Here is a 20,000-nt window from a genome sequence, read left to right as displayed (position 1 = left end):
GTCCCAGACTGGACCACTTCTTCAGTTTCCTCTTTCTGAGTCCACAGCTCACCGTTTGTTATAGATAAATATATATGTGTGTGTGTGTGTGTGTGTGTGTGTGTGTGTGTGTGTGTGTGTGTGTGTGTGTGTGTGTGTGTGTGTGTGTGTAACACATCCACACACACACACACACACACAAAGATTTTTGCTCTCTTTTGTGTCTTTATGTCGACAGAAATGCCACAAAAGTCGAAAAGAAATCGACAAAAACGTCGGAGAGAGAGCCACAAAAATTGCGTCTCCTTTTTCAAGTTTTCTTTTGAAATTTTTTTGTTGTTTTTTCCAACATTTGTCGCCTTTTTTGGGACAAATTCGAGCTTTTTCGGACCGCTTCGTCATCATTTTTGTCACAGTTTTTTCAGACAACGTTTTTGGACGTTTTTGTCTCCTTTTTTCAATTTTTTTTGGCACTTTTTCCAACATTTGTCGCCTTTTTTTTGGCAAAAATCGACATGCAGTAATAATAAAATCAAAGATATTTGACTTTTGGATGGAATAAAAGCATGTCGTGCCCCCTGATCTAGACTGAGAGAGCAATAATCACATTAATCTGTGTTTATAGTTTAAATGTTAAAGGGATCAGACTGTAGGAAACTGAAAGTGATCCGAATCGACCAATCGGTGCATCCCTGAGTCTTACTGTTACCTTTGTATTCTAACGCACAAGTCGTCCATCTTTAATGTGATTAATCTGCTGATTATAAGATCTAGAAGTCCTGTTATTCATTAGATTATTTATCAATGCTCCTCTTGTACAGCGCACGCTGCCTTCAGACACTGAGAGACTTTCTGTCATCATTAATAATAATAATAATAATAATTGTGTGTAATATCTCACATCAGAAGCGACTGGAAGTCTCAAATAAATCAGTTTTATCCAAATAAAATCAGACGAGAGAGATGGAGACGCTGCAGCTTCGTTTTTTTTTGTCATTTCAGACTCCAAAAGGTCTCAGCTCGGACTGTGCAGGGATTCTGGGTAATGGAGTCTTTACTTGTTGTTGTCACATTGGAGGGATGCAAGGTTGTAGTTGTAAGGTCTGTAAGGTTTGAGTTTTTATTTAGTTAAAGGTCACAACATATATTTTACACATTTATACACTGATTTAGATACAGAAAAGGGGTGTGTGTGTGTGTGTGTGTGTGTGTGTGTGTGTGTGTGTGTGTGTGTGTGTGTGTGTGTGTGTGTGTGTGTGTGTGTGTGTGTGTGTGTGTGTGTGTGTGTGTGTGTGTGTCTCTGTCTCTCTCTCTGTGTCTGTCTCTGTGTGTGTGTGTGTGTCTCTGTGTGTGTGTGTGGGTCTCTGTCTGTGTGTGTCTCTGTCTGTGTGTGTGTGTGTCTCTCTCTCTCTGTATGTGTGTCTGTCTCTGTGTGTGTCTGTCTCTGTGTGTGTGTGTGTCTCTCTCTCTCTGTATGTGTGTCTCTGTGTGTGTGTGTGTGTGTGTGTGTGTGTGTGTGTGTGTGTGTGTGTGTGTGTGTGTGTGTGTGTGTGTGTGTGTGTGTGTGTGTGTGTGTGTGTGTGTGGTTGCAGGTGGACAGTAAAACAAACACACACAGCGTGACTGGATGTTGCAGCAGAGGAGGTCAGTTTTGTGGTTTTTTTTGAAGATGGAGGTGACTGACCCACACAAGGTACCAGCAGCTGCTATTAATAGACCCATCTGTTAGTTTAAAGATGAGCACACTGGCCCACTTACACTCCCAACACACACACACACACACACACACACACAGGTGTAAAAGATCACGTTGCTCAATCAGTGCTAGCTGTTTCATCAGACGAACACACACCGGGAGGAGAGGACTTCAGACTTCAGACTGGGTCCTGGATCCTGGATCCTGACCTGTGGGTCTCTGCTACAAGTCTTGGTGTTTCTGTATCAGAAATATGTGTTTCTTTCAGCCAAATTACCCCAAAAACAACATGGATGGTTCCATACAACGCTCTTCGCAGTTAAAATGAATGATCACTTTTATTCATTTTGATATAGCCTTTGAAAATGAAAGAGTGAAATGGTTTCAAAACAGTATATTCTGACTAAACAATGACATATACCAGTGATTATCCACTTTTTTAACTCAAAGTTTAGACATAATATTATATAAATCAGTCCTTCCAGAAAAAAGCGGAGTTTTTTTGGGATTGTTGGGGGCAAAAATCCTTGATTATGCGCCACGTTTTCTTAAAAAATGTGATGGAATATGTTATATATGATATTTATGCAATTTTATGCGATGAAATTGCGGGAACTTGCAAAAACTGGTTTGATGAAAAAGAGAGAAAAAAAGTGATTTTCCCCCCAAAACCCTGCTTTTAGATGATGTTCACGTCGCGTAATGAAATCACTTCATAACGTTCCCATGGCAACAGGGGAAGACGGCTGCTCTTCTGTGAAGTAAACTCAACATTTTTCAACTTCCTGCTGAGATATATTATGGGACTTTTTTGCAAGGAAAATGCAGGGGTTATGACATCATGCAAGGCCCGCATATTTTGCGCGGAAATCGGCAATTTATGCGGCGAAAGTGCCCCCGCATAAATATGCGGACTTTGGCTGATTATGCGTTGAATTATGCGATCGCATAATCACGTTTTTCTGGAGGGACTGGTAAATGAGGTTTGTTGACCATGAAGTTCAAACATTAGTGTAAAACTAGTGGTAATAATAAGTTGGTATTAGTGGTATATATATTTTATATTATTATTATATATTTTATATATATATATATACACAAGCTGATATATATACATACATACACGAGCTGATATATATATATATATATACAGTGCCTTGCGAAAGTATTCGGCCCCCTTGAACGTTTCGACCTTTTGCCACATTTCAGGCCTCAAACATAAAGATATAAAACTGTAATTTTTTGTGAAGAATCAACAACAAGTGGGTCCCAATTATGAAGTGGAACGAAATTCATTGGCTATTTCAAACTTTTTTAACAAATAAAAAACTGGAAAAAGTGGGTGGCAAAATTATTCAGCCCTCTTTACTTTTCAGTGCAGCAAACTCTCTCCAGAAGTTCAGTGAGGATCTCTGAATGATCCAATGTTGACCTAAATGACTAATGATGATAAATAGAATCCAGCTGTGTGTAATCAAGTCTCCGTATAAATGCACCTGCTCTGTGATAGTCTCAGAGGTCCGTGTAAAGCGCAGAGAGCATCATGAAGAACAAGGAACACACCAGGCAGGTCCGAGATACTGTTGTGGAGAAGTTTAAAGCCGGATTTGGAACAAAAAGATTTCCCAAGCTTTAAACATCCCAAGGAGCACTGTGCAAGCGATAATATTGAAATGGAAGGAGTATCAGACCACTACAAATCCCACGAAGACCCGCCGTCCCTCTAAACTTTCAGCTCATACAATGAGAAGACTGATCAGAGATGCAGCCAAGAGGCCCATGATCACTCTGGATGAACTGCAGAGATCTACAGCTGAGGTGGGAGACTCTGTCCATAGGACAACAATCAGTCTATACTGCACAAATCTCGCCTTTATGGAAGAGTGGCAAGAAGAAAGCCATTTCTTAAAGATATCCATAAAAAGTGTCGTTTAAAGTTTGCCAAAAGCCACCTGGGAGACACACCAAACATGTGGAAGAAGGTGCTGTGGTCAGATGAAACCAAAATCTAACTTTTGGCAACAATGCAAAACGTTATGTTTCGCGGCAATAAAAAGAACACAGCTCATCACCCTGAACACACCATCCCAACTGTCAAACATGGTGGTCGCAGCATCATGGTTTGGGCCTGCTTTTCTTCAGCAGGGACAGGGAAGATGGTTAAAATTGATGGGAAGATGGATGGAGCCAAATACAGGACCATTCTGGAAGAAAACCTGATGGAGTCTGCAAAAGACCTGAGACTGGGACGGAGATTTGTCTTCCAACAAGACAATGATCCAAAACATAAAGCAAAATCTACAATGGAATGGTTCACAAATAAACATATCCAGGTGTTAGAATGGCCAAGTCAAAGTCCAGACCTGAATCCAATCGAGAATCTGTGGAAAGAACTGAAAAACTGCTGTTCACAAACCTTCCATCCAACCAACCTCACTGAGCTCGAGCTGTTTTGCAAGGAGGAATGGGCAAAAATGTCAGTCTCTCGATGTGCAAAACTGATAGAGACATACCCCAGCGCCTTACAGCTGTAATCGGCAGCAAAAGGTGGCGCTACAAAGTATTAACTTAAGGGGCTGAATAATTTTGTGCCCAATATTTCAGTTTTTATTTGTTTAAAAGGTTTGAAATATCCAATAAATTTCGTTCCACTTCATGATTGTGTCCCACTTGTTGTTGATTCTTCACAAAAAATTACAGTTTTATATCTTTATGTTTGAGGCCTGAAATGTGACAAAAGGTCGAAAAGTTCGTGCAAGGGGGCCGAATACTTTCGCAAGGCACTGTATATATATATATATATATATATATATATATATATATATATATACGAGCTGATATATGGGTCTGATAACATTTTATTAAATCGGAATCGGACCGGTGTTTGTCACTTCCTGTTCAGCCTGAAGGCTGCTGGAATCGTAGACAGTATATATATATATATATATATATATATATATATATATATATATATATATTAGAGAGAGAGAGAGAGAGAGAGAGAGAGAGGCTGGAAACGACTGAAAACTGTCCGACTTGAGAGCAGATTTTGCCGCCTGCTCTCGTCCACTTTACAGGCGAGGTGCAGTTCATCTCCAACGAGCCTACTGTTAGCAAGAAGCTGCGTGGTCGCTTCTCTATCGTCATGGTGTTAAATCTGACCGATAGCACGGCAGGTGGATAAGCCAGTTTGTGATTGGTTCCCCGCAAAATTGTGAACAGAAGCAGGATATTTAAATGTACATGTTTCCAGCCTGAGCTGCAGGGGGAAATCAAACCGCCGGCAGATCTGGCTGGGGTTACCCGGTCTATACAATAATCATCTGTCTAGAAACAATGTTTTTGCGTGTTAAGGTTCCAGAAACTGTCCTCGAGTTCACCACTCTGACCTAGCTTTGTGTCGGTGTTGACAGATTAAACACATGTTGTCAGGTTTGTCAACAGAGAGTTTTTCATAAAAGGGGGGGGGGGGGGGGGGGTGGACTTCTGAACTTTGGACCGCATGTTTGAGATCAGACGGAGAGACTCGTTTTGCAGGAAAAAGTGGCCCAAATCAGATCTATTTTTTATTTTTTGGGTGGGGGGTCAAGTGACCAGGCCAGACTTGGTGCACAAAATGCATTTGCCCACCTATCTACAGCTAGAGGAGACCCCACCTATCTACAGCTAGAGGAGACCTCACCTATCTACAGCTAGAGGAGACCCCACCTATCTACAGCTAGAGGAGACCCCACCTATCTACAGCTAGAGGAGACCCCACCTATCTACAGCTAGAGGAGACCCCACCTATCTACAGCTAGAGGAGACCCCACCTATCTACAGCTAGAGGAGACCCCACCTATCTACAGCTAGAGGAGACCCCACCTATCTACAGCTAGAGGGAGACCCCACCTATCTACAGCTAGAGGAGACCCCACCTATCTACAGCTAGTGGAGACCCCACCTATCTACAGCTAGAGGAGACCCCACCTATCTACAGCTAGAGGAGACCCCACCCATCTACAGCTAGAGGAGACCCCACCTATCTACAGCTAGAGGAGACCCCACCTATCTACAGCTAGAGGAGACCCCACCTATCTACAGCTAGTGGAGACCCCACCTATCTACAGCTAGAGGAGACCTCACCTATCTACAGCTAGGGGAGACCCCACCCATCTACAGCTAGAGGAGACCTCACCTATCTACAGCTAGAGGAGACCCCACCTATCTACAGCTAGAGGAGACCCCACCCATCTACAGCTAGAGGAGACCCCACCTATCTACAGCTAGAGGAGACCCCACCTATCTACAGCTAGAGGAGACCTCACCTATCTACAGCCAGGGGAGACCCCACCTATCTACAGCTAGAGGAGACCCCACCTATCTACAGCCAGAGGAGACCCCACCTATCTACAGCTAGAGGAGACCCCACCCATCTACAGCTAGAGGAGACCCCACCTATCTACAGCTAGAGGAGACCCCACCTATCTACAGCTAGAGGAGACCCCACCTATCTACAGCCAGAGGAGACCCCACCTATCTACAGCCAGAGGAGACCGTGATAAGAACCCAGAGATGCAGTCCCACCCCTCCTGGCTTCGTCTCTGCATCCACACAGACCTCTGGAGTGAATTTTCAGCCATAACACCCCCTCAAAAAAAAAGCCAAAATAGCCAATTTGTCTCTCTCTTCCTCTTCATTCTCCTCCTCCTCAGCACCTGCTCATTAATGTTAACGGCTGCCATTACACAAACATGTTGAAATAAAAGGGAAAATGCTGACTTGCTCCATAACACCTTTGGCCCGACTAGTTGTGCATTACATTACATGTCATTTAGCTGATGCTTTTATCCAAAACGACTTACAATCGCTATATATATGTCAGAGGTCGCACGCCTCTGGAGCAACTAGGGGTTAAGTGCCTTGCTCAGCGACACACTGGTTGATGTAATCGCAGTGGGAATCGAAAGGCATGTGTCATATCCACTGCACCATCACCACACACCCAAAAAAAAATGCAGAATTTGACAGATTTGCAGACTTTGAGACTCATATTCAGGCTGTGAAACAGGCTGTGGTGAGTCAGCTGGCTGGCAGCTGCTTTTTAAAAACGTAATCTTTGTTTTTCATGACTCGCTAGATTCAAGAAACTTTTTTTGCTGACTTTTTTTAGGGTTGTTATGTTGACCAAACTGTATGGGAGAAAGCTATGTGAGACATGCAGTAATACAAAGTGAATTGACTCTTTTTTTTTTTTTTTTTTTGCTAAATAAAAGCATGTCAATAAACTCAACATGTCTGGCGTCATTTCCAGCGTGGCCCTTAGTGAACCCCTGCTCCATGACCTCCCTAACTTTAGTGCGACAGCGTGCTGCGTCTGATGTCATCGTTATTGGTCTTTTGGGCATGCGGGTCAGTTAGAAAACCGCACAACAGTTCACACTGGAATCTGATATAGGCCACATTTTAAAGATTATTTTTTGGGGGCTTTTTTCCCTTTTATTAGACAGTGACAGTGAGAGTGGATAGACGGGAGAGAGATGGGGGGGATGACACGCAGCAAAGGGCAGCAGCAGGTCGGATTCGGACCCACGTCGCTGCAAAGGATTCAGCCTACATGGAGCGCACGCTCCCACGGAGCTCGAGGCCGCGCCACGGTTTACATTTTTAACAGTGACTTCATATAATGCAAATTGCAGAAGAGTTTATTAAAGCTTTAACGCACAGACTTTAAGTTTTTACGCACGGATTTCAAGGTTTTACGCACACATGTAAAGCTTTTACGCACACATGTAAAGCTTTTACGCACAGATTCACAGCTTTTACGCACAGATTCACAGCTTTTACGCTTTTACGCTCCCGCTGAGTGAGCTAGAGTGAGCTACAGTCCGGCCCCATAGGCCACATTTTAAAAAGGTCATGTGAAGAGCCAACCCCCCCTCCCAAAAAAATCAGATCTGAGCAAAAAAAATCCGAATTAAGCATTAAGACTCGCGGTGTGAACGTAAGCCTTTGTCGTCGTTTTTTTTTTATTGTCGTTCTGTGTGCGTTTTTGGATCGTTTAGTTCGACAGACTTTTCTATGAGCACCTCTCGCATTAACACAAACCCTTTACAGAGATTCTGAACGGAGAAGCTGTGTGTTTTTTATATTCATCTTTTAATGACAGAAGTGAACATCTCGACAGGCAATAAAGCACAGAAATGGGTCGTTTTTTTCTTTTATTTTGAAACTGTCCCACGTCCTTTTTGTTCAGAGTCCGAGAGCAGCAGCAGCAGGAGAGAGAGAGAGAGAGAGAGAGAGAGAGAGAGAGAGAGAGAGAGAGCTTGTGTCAACACGTCCAAAATGTCCAGAAGGTTGTTGCCACTAAAGCTTGGTGTCACTTAAAGAGGGAACGGGGAATCCGTACCGGAGGAGTCGTCGGCTGTGTGGTCCTTCACGTTTGTGGTCTGCAGGTGCGGTCCTTGTGTTTGACCCATTTAAAGGTCTCCTTATCAACAACATGGCTTTCTTTCTACTGAATTGCCCCAAAAATAACATGGATAGTTCCATACACGAAACCGGCTGTAATCCTGCATCAACATAAATTCCTCTGATCTTAACTATTAGCTGAAATAATTCATAATTTCAGGAGCTTTTGACTAAGAAATGTGGCATAATTTTTTTACCATATAGTCCACATGTGTCAAACTCAAGGCCCTTGCAGATTATGATCCGGCCCGTATATCAATTTAGGTTCACAATACATTTTGGCCCGCCTAGTTTTTGTAGCTATTTCTGAAGTTTTTGTCACTTTTTCTGACAATTTTGGGGCCTTTTCTGGTGCGTTTTTTGTTTTTTTGTTGTTTTATACAACATTTTTTGTCTCTTTTTTTCCTTTGATGGCTAAGTTACTTTTTGGGGGGCTTTATGTGGACCAAACTGTGAGACACAGTGTAATCCAGTAAAAGATCCTTGTCTTTTTCGATGAAATAAAAGTGTGTGAATAAACTAAACGTGTCTGGCCCTTGATGTGATTCTTAGTTTCCAGTGTGGCCCTCTGGGAAACTGAGTTTGACAACTCTGATAGAGTCTAACAATAAGAGTAAGACTAGCGGTGATGAGTTGGAATGAAGATGTGACACAGAATTGGGTGATAATTTATACTTTATGCTTTATAAAACAGGCCAAACAGAGTGGTGGAGGGCGCCTGGGCGGCTCACCTGGTAGAGCAGGCGCCCATATATAGAGGTTAACTGCACGGCCGCAAGTTCGACTCCGACCTGCGGCCCTTTGCTGCGTGTCATTTGCCCTCTCTCTCCACTTTCATGTCTTCAGCTGTCTTTAGGCCTAAAATGCCCCAAAAAATGATCAGACCGGGTCAGTTTGGAACCACACAGCACAAGGGTTAAATTATGAAAACATAGCAACAGTAGGGAAGCATATTGCTGCCACACCTGAAACAGAAAAACCTTTCACGTTTTTACGTGAGAGATTTATTGCAGAAGTTCTCAAACGTTATCTCTCAAAGGTCCGCATCGGATTTTAGTTCCAGCTCAAAAGAATTTTTAATCAACTCACCTTTTTGGGGCATTTAAGGCCTTTGTTTGTGTAAGACAGCTGAAGACATGAGAGCGAGGGAATGACATGCAGCAAAGGGCCGCAGGGAGGAGTCGAACATGCGGCGAGGACTGAGCCTCTGTAGATGGGTGCACGCTCTACCAGGTGAGCCACCCAGGCGCCCCGTCAACTCACTCTAACTTTTAAGCAACAAACATTCAAGTTGAGTTCTCTGTTTTCAACTTTTAAACCGATTCGGTGCCGGTATTTAGAACCAGTTTTTAATCTTTTCCAACGTTTTTATGGAATTTTATTTTGCTTTTTTTCAAAGCCACAGCCAAGACTTCAGATACAGTATTAGGGGACCACTAAGGTCTATATAAAAGAGACTTCAGATACAGTATTAGGGGACCACTAAGGTCTATATAAAAGAGACTTCAGATACAGTATTAGGGGACCACTAAGGTCTATATAAAAGCATCCAAAAAGCACCAGGTCATGGGACCTTTAACCAGGGATGCACCGAATCCAGGATTCAGATTGGGCTGAATATTGGGCTTTTTGACGGGGTTGGGTTTCTGCCGAACCTTAGAATTTTTTCCCAGTGAACCGAACCTTACGCTTGCACTCGGCGCGCTACGCTGGTCGCCATAACGACGGCGCCGTTGATTACGGGAAGGTGTTTCCGTAGGTGGAGCGTTCAATGCAGCAGGCTGTGAGAAAGTGGACATGGAACAACAACAGAAAAAGTTGTTGTTTGGCAGAACTTTCAGTCAAAAGAAGGCCATTCAAGTCCAGCTACATGTTCAATCTGTTCAATGCTGATTGGTCTGGTGGTGGCGAGGACCCTAAACTATACACAACATGGCCGCTGTTACAACATCTGGTCTGAAACATCTGAAAGAATACGAGTTGTGCGCGAAGGAATCTCCAGACAGCAGCCAGAATGCAGCAACTTCAGGTACGGCAAAGGAAGGACAGTCCCTGTTTACTTCATTCATGTGTTTACTGGGATCATGGACTGAGGATGGGAGGAGGAGTCAGCACCATCTCAACCAGGGGGTTCAGGATTCAGCCGAACCCCAAAAATCTGGATTTGATGCATCCCTAGTTTAAAGAAGATATTTTCATAAGGCGTAATTATCAGATGGGCAACATGTCCATCCCACTCTTTTAGTCCGAAAAACTAAAGTTATATTTAACAAACAAAAGAGGGTAAACAGTGTGAACAGAAGTTTGGTTCAGTGTTTTGTTGTCCTCCTCCCTACATTCAAATTTTAACAGGCATTGGTGCACTATGAAAAGAAACTCTAATTTGCTCTAATTTCCATCTTTTGTGCCACTTCTGTTTGTAATATGTGTCATTAAAAATGAAGAGGTGTTTCACCTGAGGCAATAACAGCTGACACATCTGAAGTCATTACAGCCACAGTTTACTTTTTTTGTAAAGATTATTTTTTTTCCCTTTATTAAGTATGGACAGTGGATATACATGAAATGGGGGATGACACGCAGCAAAGGGCAGCAGCAGGTCGGACTTGAACCTGCGCCGCTGCAAAGGATTCAGCCTACATGGGGCGCACGCTCCCACGGAGCTCGAGGCCGCGCCACGGTTTACATTTTTAACAGTGACTTCATATAATGCAAACTGCAGAAGAGTTTATTAAAGCTTTAACGCACAGACTTTTAAGTTTTTACGCACGGATTTCAAGGTTTTACGCACACATGTAAAGCTTTTACGCACAGATTCACAGCTTTTTTTACGCCCAGTTCAGGTGGAGAAAGTGGCGCTGCCAAACGTTGTGGTGCCGGCCATGCAGCGGTACTGGAAGCTGTAGTTCTGCCCCTCGTTGTTGTCCCAGAACTCCCCCTCGTCGCTCCGCAGGTACACGGCCAGGTGCACGGCCGCGCCGGGCCCCATGAAGGGCGGCGTGTACAAGGTGAAGCTGAAACGCTTTCCCACCAAGCCCGGGGGCGGCTCCGCGGCCACGGGCAGAGCCTGCGCGTCCACGTGGGAGAGCCAGTCGTTGAAGGTGTACCTCACGCCGACTTCTGTGCCAGCGTAGACGCCGCCGGATAAGACCCGGATCTGCCCGCGCACGTCGAACCGCGTGATGGCGACTTTCTCCAGACACACGCGGAGCCGCTGCACTCGGAGCTCCGCGTCCCGGGGCTCCGGGAAGCACGCGACCAGCCGGTCCGCGTCCAGCAGGCTGCTGGACCTGAAGCTGTGGCACAGGTCGGAAAGGAAGTCCGGCTGCGGGAAGCTGTTGTGACGGGACAGGACTTTACTCGGGATCCGCGGCTCCTCCAGCGAGCTGAAGTGCTTGACGCTGGCCAGGTTCAGCCCCATGGAGTCGGCGAACTTCACGCGCTTCCTCTCGTGGGGACACGCGGACACTCCGAGCAGCAGCGCGGCCGGGCACGCGGGCAGAGACTTCGCTCTCCTCCTAAAATAACACATAAGAATACATTTAATATACAATAAAGTGCTGCTTTATTCCATTACCATCCACTAATAACTACACATAGCTCCATATTAACGCCAGATAAAGCTGTACTCTTGGCTGCCAAAGGTTATAATAATAATAATAATAATAATAATAATAATAATAATAATAATAATAATAATAGCCTAATACGTTGTATTTATGGGCGCCTTCCTCGACACTCAAGGACACCTATCGATGTATAAATTATAAATGATAAAAACAGATGCACTTGGCTCTCCTAAAATAATACATACATACATAATTAAATAATTAGGCTATCTGCGAGTTTTGACTAGTAGAAAGTCCTGCTTTATTCCATTACCATCCACTACACAGTCAGACATGCAGTAGAAGTACCCTAGTGTACCTAATGTATAGGTATGGATATGTATAATGGGGTATAAAGGCTATGTATGTGTATAGAGATTGTCGCAGCGCAGGTTCTCCTTTTTAAAAGCCAATATTGTGTCCCCTTGTCTTTCATTTTTTACCCTCGGATTAGTGTGCGGGTCCAGTTCTGGCCTCTTAAAACCCAACCCTGTCCTCTTAAGGGGACATATTAAAAACTGTATTTGTAAGTAGGCTACAGGAATGTTCTTGTCTCCTATACCTCCATTTCTGAGTGTGTGTACTAACTGCAAGTAGCTGCATGCTAACGCCACATGAAGCTGTACACTGAACATGAGGCTGCCAATGTTAATAATAATGCTAATAAATAATAATAATAATAATAATAATAATAATAATAATAGGTGTTATTTATGGGCGCCTGTCACGACCCTTCCACGGAGCAGAAACCCAAAGCAGTACCTGTCTTTCATAAACCTCTCCAGCTGGGAAGCGTCCAGCTCGTCGTCCAGATCTTCTTCTTCTTCTTCTTCTTCTTCCTCCCCCTCTCTCTCTTCTTCTTCTTCTTCTTCCTCCCCCTCTCTCCCCTCTCTCCCCTCTCTCCCCTCTCTCTCCTCCAGCCCGTTCTCCGCTGCCAGCCCGGCGCGGTGCGGCGCCTGGAGCTGCAGAGGTGCGCGGGACATGGCGGTTCAGGAGTCCGCGGTAGTCCGGCTGCGGTGTGCGGGGGCGGCTTGTATACAGCTCAGACCCCCCCACACCCCCCCACACACCCCCTCCCCCTCTGACCCTTTTCTAGTTTACTCTCCTCCCTTTCTTTTCTTTCCTTGCCTCCTTTCCTTCCTTTCTGTAGCCTATCTGGTTTCCTCCCCTACTTTCCTTTCCCTTTTTTTCATACTTGGACTGGGACCCCCCCCCCACACACACACACACACACACACATACACATATACACACACACACACACACACACACACATACACATATACACACACACACACATACACATATACACACACACACACACACACATACACATATACACACATATGTATACACACACACACACACACACACAAACACACACACACACACACACACATACATACACACACACACACACACATACATACACATATGCACACATACACATACACACACATATGTATACACACATACACACACACACACACACACACATATACACACACATACACACACAGTGTTAGTGTGTGTGTGTATATGTGTGTGTGTGTGTGTGTGTGTGTGTGTGTGTGTTTTAATGTTGTCTGTCTGCTGTGTGTTTGATGACTGAAAATGTCCTATAGTTTCCTCTCCTCTCCTTTTTTCCTTTTCTTTCTTTCCTTGATTCCTTTCCTCATGTCCTCCCTTTCTTTTTCTTGCTTCCTCCCCTTTTTCCTTTCCTTTTTTTCCCCCTTGTTTCCTCTCCTCCTCCTCCTCCTCCTCCTCTTCTCTCCTACCTTGTTTCCCTTCCACCTTTCCTTTCCTTTCCTTTCCTTTCCTTTCCTTTCCTTTCCTTTCCTTTCCTTTCCTTTCCTTTCCTATCCTTCATGTCCTTTTCTGGTTTTCTCCCATCCTTTCCTATTCTTTCTGCCTTTCAGTGTTTCCTTTCTTTCCTTGCCTTCTTTCCTTCCATCCTTTCCTTTTGCAGGGCAGCTTGTAAAGAGTACAACCCCTCCAGAGGACAGCCTGGTGACAACAGAGCGCGTGCAGTGACCCCGTTCTGGCGTCACGAAGGAAAACATCACCTTTCACCTGTTCACATCAGCCATGGAAACTACAACAAGTACACATCCAGACTACACACACAGTACCAGCGCTGGAGTCTACGTGATATACCCAGTAATACCCAGTACAGTGTTCCTCTAATGGGGGTACGTGTACCCCTAGGGGTACTCTAGAGGACTGCAGGGGGTACATGAGATATTTATCTAAATGTTTAATAGTTACAAGGCTGTTGTCCAGAACATTGTTCCTCTTTACTACCAAAAATGTGACATTTGTGTCTCCTTCTTTGGACCTAATCTATCCTTCCTTCTACTGTCCTTCTACTTTTTACAAGTTTCTCCCTTTGTTTCTTCTTATGTCACTGTTTTTGAAGTTTGATACTATTTTGATCTTCTTTCTACCATCTTTTTACAAGTTTTTGTCTCATTTTCTCATCAGCATTTAAATGTTTTTTTTAATTACAGGGCTGTTGTTTAGTAAATCTATCTCTGACAGCGCTGTACTGTTCCTCTTTATATACACTTTTTTTTTCTACCGAAAATGATCAGCGCTGGTCAGGGGGGTACTTGTCTAAAAGAAACAATTCAAAAGGGGGTACATTATTGAAAACAAGTTTGAGAACCACTGGCCCAGGATTTCCATATACCCACTTACAAATTCCCAAGGACCCACAACGACATACTGTCCATTATATTTTTGATATATCTTGAATTCTCATCTGTGTTTTTCTCCTTCACATAGTCTAAATGAAGGGATTTCCACCATAAATTGGTGCATAAAAGTTTATCAGAATACAGGAAATGAAATCTTTGATGCTCAAAACTTCCCTGGGGGAGGACACCCAGGACCCCCACTATGATATGCTCCCCCTTCCCCAAAGGCAGATTCCGGCCCATATATATATATATATATATATATATATATATATATATATATATATATATATATATATATATATACTGTATGTATATATATATATATATATATATATATATATATGTATGTATATATATATATATATATATATATACATATATATATATATATATATATATATATAAGTACGGCAAAAGTTTGGGCACACATTCTCATTCAATGTGTTTCTTTATTTTCATGACTATTGATATTGTAGATTCTCACTGAAGGCATCAAAACTATGAATGAACACATATGGAATTATGTACTTAACAAAAAAGTGTGAAATAACTGAAAACAAGTCTTATATTTTAGATTCTTCAAAGTAGCCACCCTTTGCTTTTTTGATAACTCTGCAAACCCTTGGTGTTCTCTCAATGAGCTTCATGAGGTAGTCACCTGAAATGGTTTTACCTTCACAGGTGTGCTTTGTCAGGGTTAATTAGTGGAAGTTTTTCTCTTATTAATAAAAAGCAAAGGGTGGCTACTTTGAATAATCTAAAAATATATAGACATGTTTTCAGTTATTTCACACTTTTTGTTAAGTACATAATTCCATATGTGTTCATTCATAGATTTGATGCCTTCGGTGAGAATCTACAATGTAAATAGTCATGAAAATAAAAAAATGAAACGCATTGAATGAGAAGGTGTGTCCAAACTTTGTTCTGTAGCTGTATATATATATATATATATATATATATATATATATATATATATATATATATATATATATATACAGTACAGCATACCCACTACAACACATACTGAACAAAATTATAAAGGCAACATTTTTGTATTTGCTCCCATTTACCATGAGCTGAACTCAAAGATCTAAGACGGTTTCTACGTACACAAAAGGCCTATTTCTCTCAAATATTGGTCACAAATGTGTCTAAATCTGTCTCAGTGAGCCGAGATAATCCATCCACCTCACAGGTGTGGCATATCAAGATGCTGATTAGACAGCAGGATAATTGCACAGGTGTGACTTAGGCTGGACACAATTAAAGGTCACTCTAAAAATGTGCAGTTTTACTGTGTTGAGGGCAAATGTGACAACATTCGATGGCGTCTGGCACTTTGGAGAGGTGTTCTCTTCACGGATGAACCCTAACACCAGATACTGACGGCCCCACCCCTGACCCCCACCCCCCCAATACAGTAAAACTGCACATTTTTAGAGTGGCCTTTTATTGTGTCCAGCCTAAGTCACACCTGTGCAATAATCCTGCTGTCTAATCAGCATCTTGAAATTTTAAAAGTTTTTATACAAAGATGTTCACAGGGCAATGGGGACTAAAAGTATATTTATCTAAATACTATACTATAACACACTTTGACATTAGAGAAAGCAAGTCAAATTTAATTCTTCATTTAAGCCTAGATTAAATGACACAGGTACACAAATGTGTCTAGATTCAGACACATTTGTGAACAATATTTGAGAGAAATAAGCCAGTATATATTATATATTGTTCCGTATAAGACTGGCTGTAACTAACCATTACTATTCTATTCTATGTGGGTTAATGTGTGGGTTAGTTTCTGGGTGAATAGATGAGTTTTTTGGTCTCTAAAATGTCCCAAGGTGACGTCCTCATATATTCAGTTTCCTGTCCCGGAGGAGAGAAGAACAGTTTTGGACAGAACGAGACATTTGAGGAGGTGACCAGAAGTTTCTGAGAACAGGATGTTATGTAACGCTGTAACGGTGGCGACCGCGTCACACCGCGGCTGGTCAACAAACACACGACATCACCACGACATCATCACGACGTCACGCTGCTTCAGTTCCCTTATCTGGAGGTAACAACATGGAGGATATCTGCTGCTCTGTCAATAACACACACACACACACACACACACACACACACACACACAGACACACACACAATAAACACAGAGAAGCACACACAGACACACACACAGAGACACACACACACACACAGACACACACACAATAAACACAGAGACACAGACACACACACACACACACACACACACACACACACAGAGAGACACACACACAATAAACACAGAGACACAGACACACACACACACACACACACAGACACACACACAGAGACACACACAAACACACACACAGACACACACACACACACAATAAGCACAGAGACACAGACACACACACACACACAGAGACACACACACACAATAAACACAGAGAAACACACACACAAGTCTGTATTACTATCTTTGTGGGGACATATCATTGACATAATGCATTCCCTAGCCCCTTACTCTAACCTTAACCATCCCAACTGAATGCCTAACCTTAACCCTTACCCTAACCTTAACCATCCCAACTAAATGCCTAACCTTAACCCTTACCCTAACCTTAACCATCCCAACTAAATGCCTAACCTTAACCCTTACCCTAACCTTAACCATCCCAACTAAATGCCTAACCTTAACCCTTACCCTAACCTAACAACAACTAAAGCGCCAAACCTTAAACTCTAATCACTAAATGCAACCTTTAAATCCCTTACCTAACCACCACCAAACTATCCTAACCTAACACTAATTCCCTACCCTAACCAAACTTCACAACCCTAAACCACCTAGCCCTTAAACTATGCCAACCTTAATCCAACTCTAACCCTAACACACCACTAAATGCCTAAATAACCTCAAATCCCAACAACTACCCAAATGTCCAACCCTTACCTTCAACTTTAACACCACTAAATGTCTCAACCCTTATCCCTAACATCACACAAATGCCCAACTTAACCCTTACCCCACCTTAACCATCACAACTAAATGCCTAACCTTAACCCTTACCCTAACCTTAACCATCACAACTAAATGCCTAACCTTAACCCTTAACTTAACCTTTTAACCATCACAACTAAATGCCTAACCCTAAACCCCTAACTTAACCTTAACCATCACAACTAAATGCCTAACCTTAACCCTTACCTAACCTTAACCATCCCAACTAAATGTCTAACCTTAACCCTTACCTAACCTTAACCATCACAACTAAATGCCTAACCTTAACCCTTAACTTAACCTTAACCATCACAACTAAATGCCTAACCTTAACCCTTAACTTAACCTTAACCATCACAACTAAATGCCTAACCTTAACCCTTACCTAACCTTAACCATCCCAACTAAATGTCTAACCTTAACCCTTACCCTAACCTTAACCATCACAACTAAATGCCTAACCTTAACCCTTACCTTCACCATAACCATAACCTAATTCTAACCCTAATCCTAAAACCAAGTCTTAGCCCTCAAACAGCCCTTTAAACTCGTGGGGTCCAGCATTTTGGCCCCACGAGGCTGTGCAGACCCCACAAGTATACTGTAGTCCCTGGTTTTAGGACCCCACCGAATATAGTAAAACAGGTACAGACACACACACACACACACACACACACACACACACACACACACACACACACACACACACAGACACACACACACACAAAATAAACACAGAGACACACACACACACACACACAAAATAAACACAGAGAAACACACACAGTGACACACACAGAGACACACAGACACACACACACACATATACATACACACGCAATAAACACAGAGACACACACACACACACAAAATAAACACAGAGAAACACACACACAGAGACACACACTCACAGACACACACACACAATAAACAAACACACACACACACACACAGAGACAAACAGACACACACACACACACAAAAAGAGATGTTTTTTACGTTTTTGTCGCCTTTCTAAAGGTTTTTTTTTAACAATATTTTTGAGGTAAAAAACTTTTTTGAGTTTTTTCTGCTTTTTTAAAACATTTTTGTTGCTTATTTTTGACTTTTTTGGTCGAGTTTCTCAACCAAAAAAATTAAGTCAATATTTTGAAATTTTTGACGCCTTTTTTCAGGTTTTTGGCGCCAAAGCTGAAACGTTGATGTTTTCTTTTTAGAAATTCCTCAAATCTCTTTTGACATGAGTTGACCAAAGTCTTTCGGTTACGTGCTGTACTCTAATATATAATATATAATAATATATGATCACAATAGGTAAGAAATGTCTGAAATTATATTTTGTAATATCACTTTTTGAGTCTGAGTTTTGTCAAACATTGTGTGCGGTGTGTGATGCCAAAGCTGTGTGTGTGTGTGTGTGTCTGTGTGTCTGTCTGTGATGTCAAAGCTCTGTGTGTGATGTCAAAGCTGTGTGTGTGTGATGATGTCAAAGCTGTGTGTGTGTGATGATGTCAAAGCTGTGTGTGTGTGATGATGTCAAAGCTGTGTGTGTGATGATGTCAAAGCTGTGTGTGTGTGTGATGTCAAAGCTGTGTGTGTGATGATGTCAAAGCTGTGTGTGTGTGTGATGATGTCAAAGCTGTGTGTGTGTGTGTGTCTGTCTGTCTGTCTGTGATGTCAAAGCTCTGTGTGTGATGTCAAAGCTGTGTGTGTGTGTGATGATGTCAAAGCTGTGTGTGTGTGATGATGTCAAAGCTGTGTGTGTGTGTGATGATGTCAAAGCTGTGTGTGTGATGATGTCAAAGATGTGTGTGTGTGATGATGTCAAAGCTGTGTGTGTGTGTGATGATGTCAAAGCTGTGTGTGTGTGATGTCAAAGCTGTGTATGTGTGTGATGTCAAAGCTGTGTATGTGTGTGATGTCCAAGCTGTGTGTGTGTGTGTGTGTGATGATGTCAAAGCTGTGTGTGTGTGTGATGTCCAAGCTGTGTGTGTGATGATGTCAAAGCTGTCTATGTGTGATGTCAAAGCTGTGTGTGTGTGTGATGTCCAAGCTGTGTGTGTGATGATGTCAAAGCTGTGTACGTATGTGTGTGTGTGTGTGATGTCAAAGCTGTGTATATGTGTGTGTGATGTCAAAGCTGTGTATGTGTGTGTGATGATGTCACAACTGTGTACGTATGTGTGTGTGTGTGTGATGTCAAAGCTGTGTATATGTGTGTGTGATGTCAAAGCTGTGTATGTGTGTGTGATGATGTCACAACTGTGTACGTATGTGTGTGTGTGTGATGTCAAAGCTGTGTGTGTGTGTGTGTGTGTGTGATGATGTCACAGCTGTGTGTGTGATGATGTCACAGCTGTGTATGTATATATGTGTGTATGTATGTATGTGTGTGTGTATGTATGTATGTGTGTGTGTATGTATGTGTGATGTCACAGCTGTGTATGTATATGTGTGTGTGTGTGTGTGTGTGTATGTATGTGTGTATGTGTGTGTGTGTGTGTGTGTGTGTGTGTGTGTGGAGTAATGAATGTGTGTGTGATTCAGGACACAGTGGAGTTTTT

At 42.6% G+C, this 20,000-nt stretch overlaps 3 protein-coding genes across 3 annotated transcripts in view; 1 reads left to right on the top strand and 2 right to left on the bottom strand.

Moving 5' to 3' along the window:
- The window catches only part of LOC120552569 (NLR family CARD domain-containing protein 3-like), a 1,238,648-nt gene that overhangs the window by 757,292 nt on the left and 461,356 nt on the right, over window positions 1–20,000 (top strand). The gene's annotated exons all lie outside the window — the stretch shown is intronic.
- The window catches only part of LOC120552568 (NACHT, LRR and PYD domains-containing protein 12-like), a gene marked incomplete in the record, with an annotated part of 803,490 nt that overhangs the window by 426,312 nt on the left and 357,178 nt on the right, over window positions 1–20,000 (bottom strand).
- ppp1r3g (protein phosphatase 1 regulatory subunit 3G) lies at window positions 10,606–12,742 on the bottom strand. Its single transcript, XM_039790768.1, has 2 exons — window positions 12,496–12,742; window positions 10,606–11,643 (listed from the first exon to the last, which is right to left on the bottom strand). The coding sequence occupies exons 1-2, from the start codon at window positions 12,714–12,716 to the stop codon at window positions 10,965–10,967; spliced, it is 900 nt and encodes a 299-aa protein (XP_039646702.1). The 5' UTR covers window positions 12,717–12,742; the 3' UTR covers window positions 10,606–10,964.

This window comes from Perca fluviatilis, chromosome 22 (assembly GCF_010015445.1).
Source record: "Perca fluviatilis chromosome 22, GENO_Pfluv_1.0, whole genome shotgun sequence".
NCBI classification, from domain to species: Eukaryota; Metazoa; Chordata; class Actinopteri; order Perciformes; family Percidae; genus Perca; species Perca fluviatilis.
The sequence above is the reverse complement of the archived record's forward strand: the minus strand, read 5'-3'. Positions and strand labels throughout refer to the sequence as shown.

Excerpts from the sequence above, each read along its gene's own strand:
- ppp1r3g (XM_039790768.1), bottom strand. The coding sequence starts at position 12,716 with ATGTCCCGCGCACCTCTGCAGCTCCAGGCGCCGCACCGCGCCGGGCTG. Across the intron at positions 11,644-12,495 it reads GAGAGGTTTATGAAAGACAG|GAGGAGAGCGAAGTCTCTGC; the intron begins GTACTGCTTTGG and ends GTGTTATTTTAG.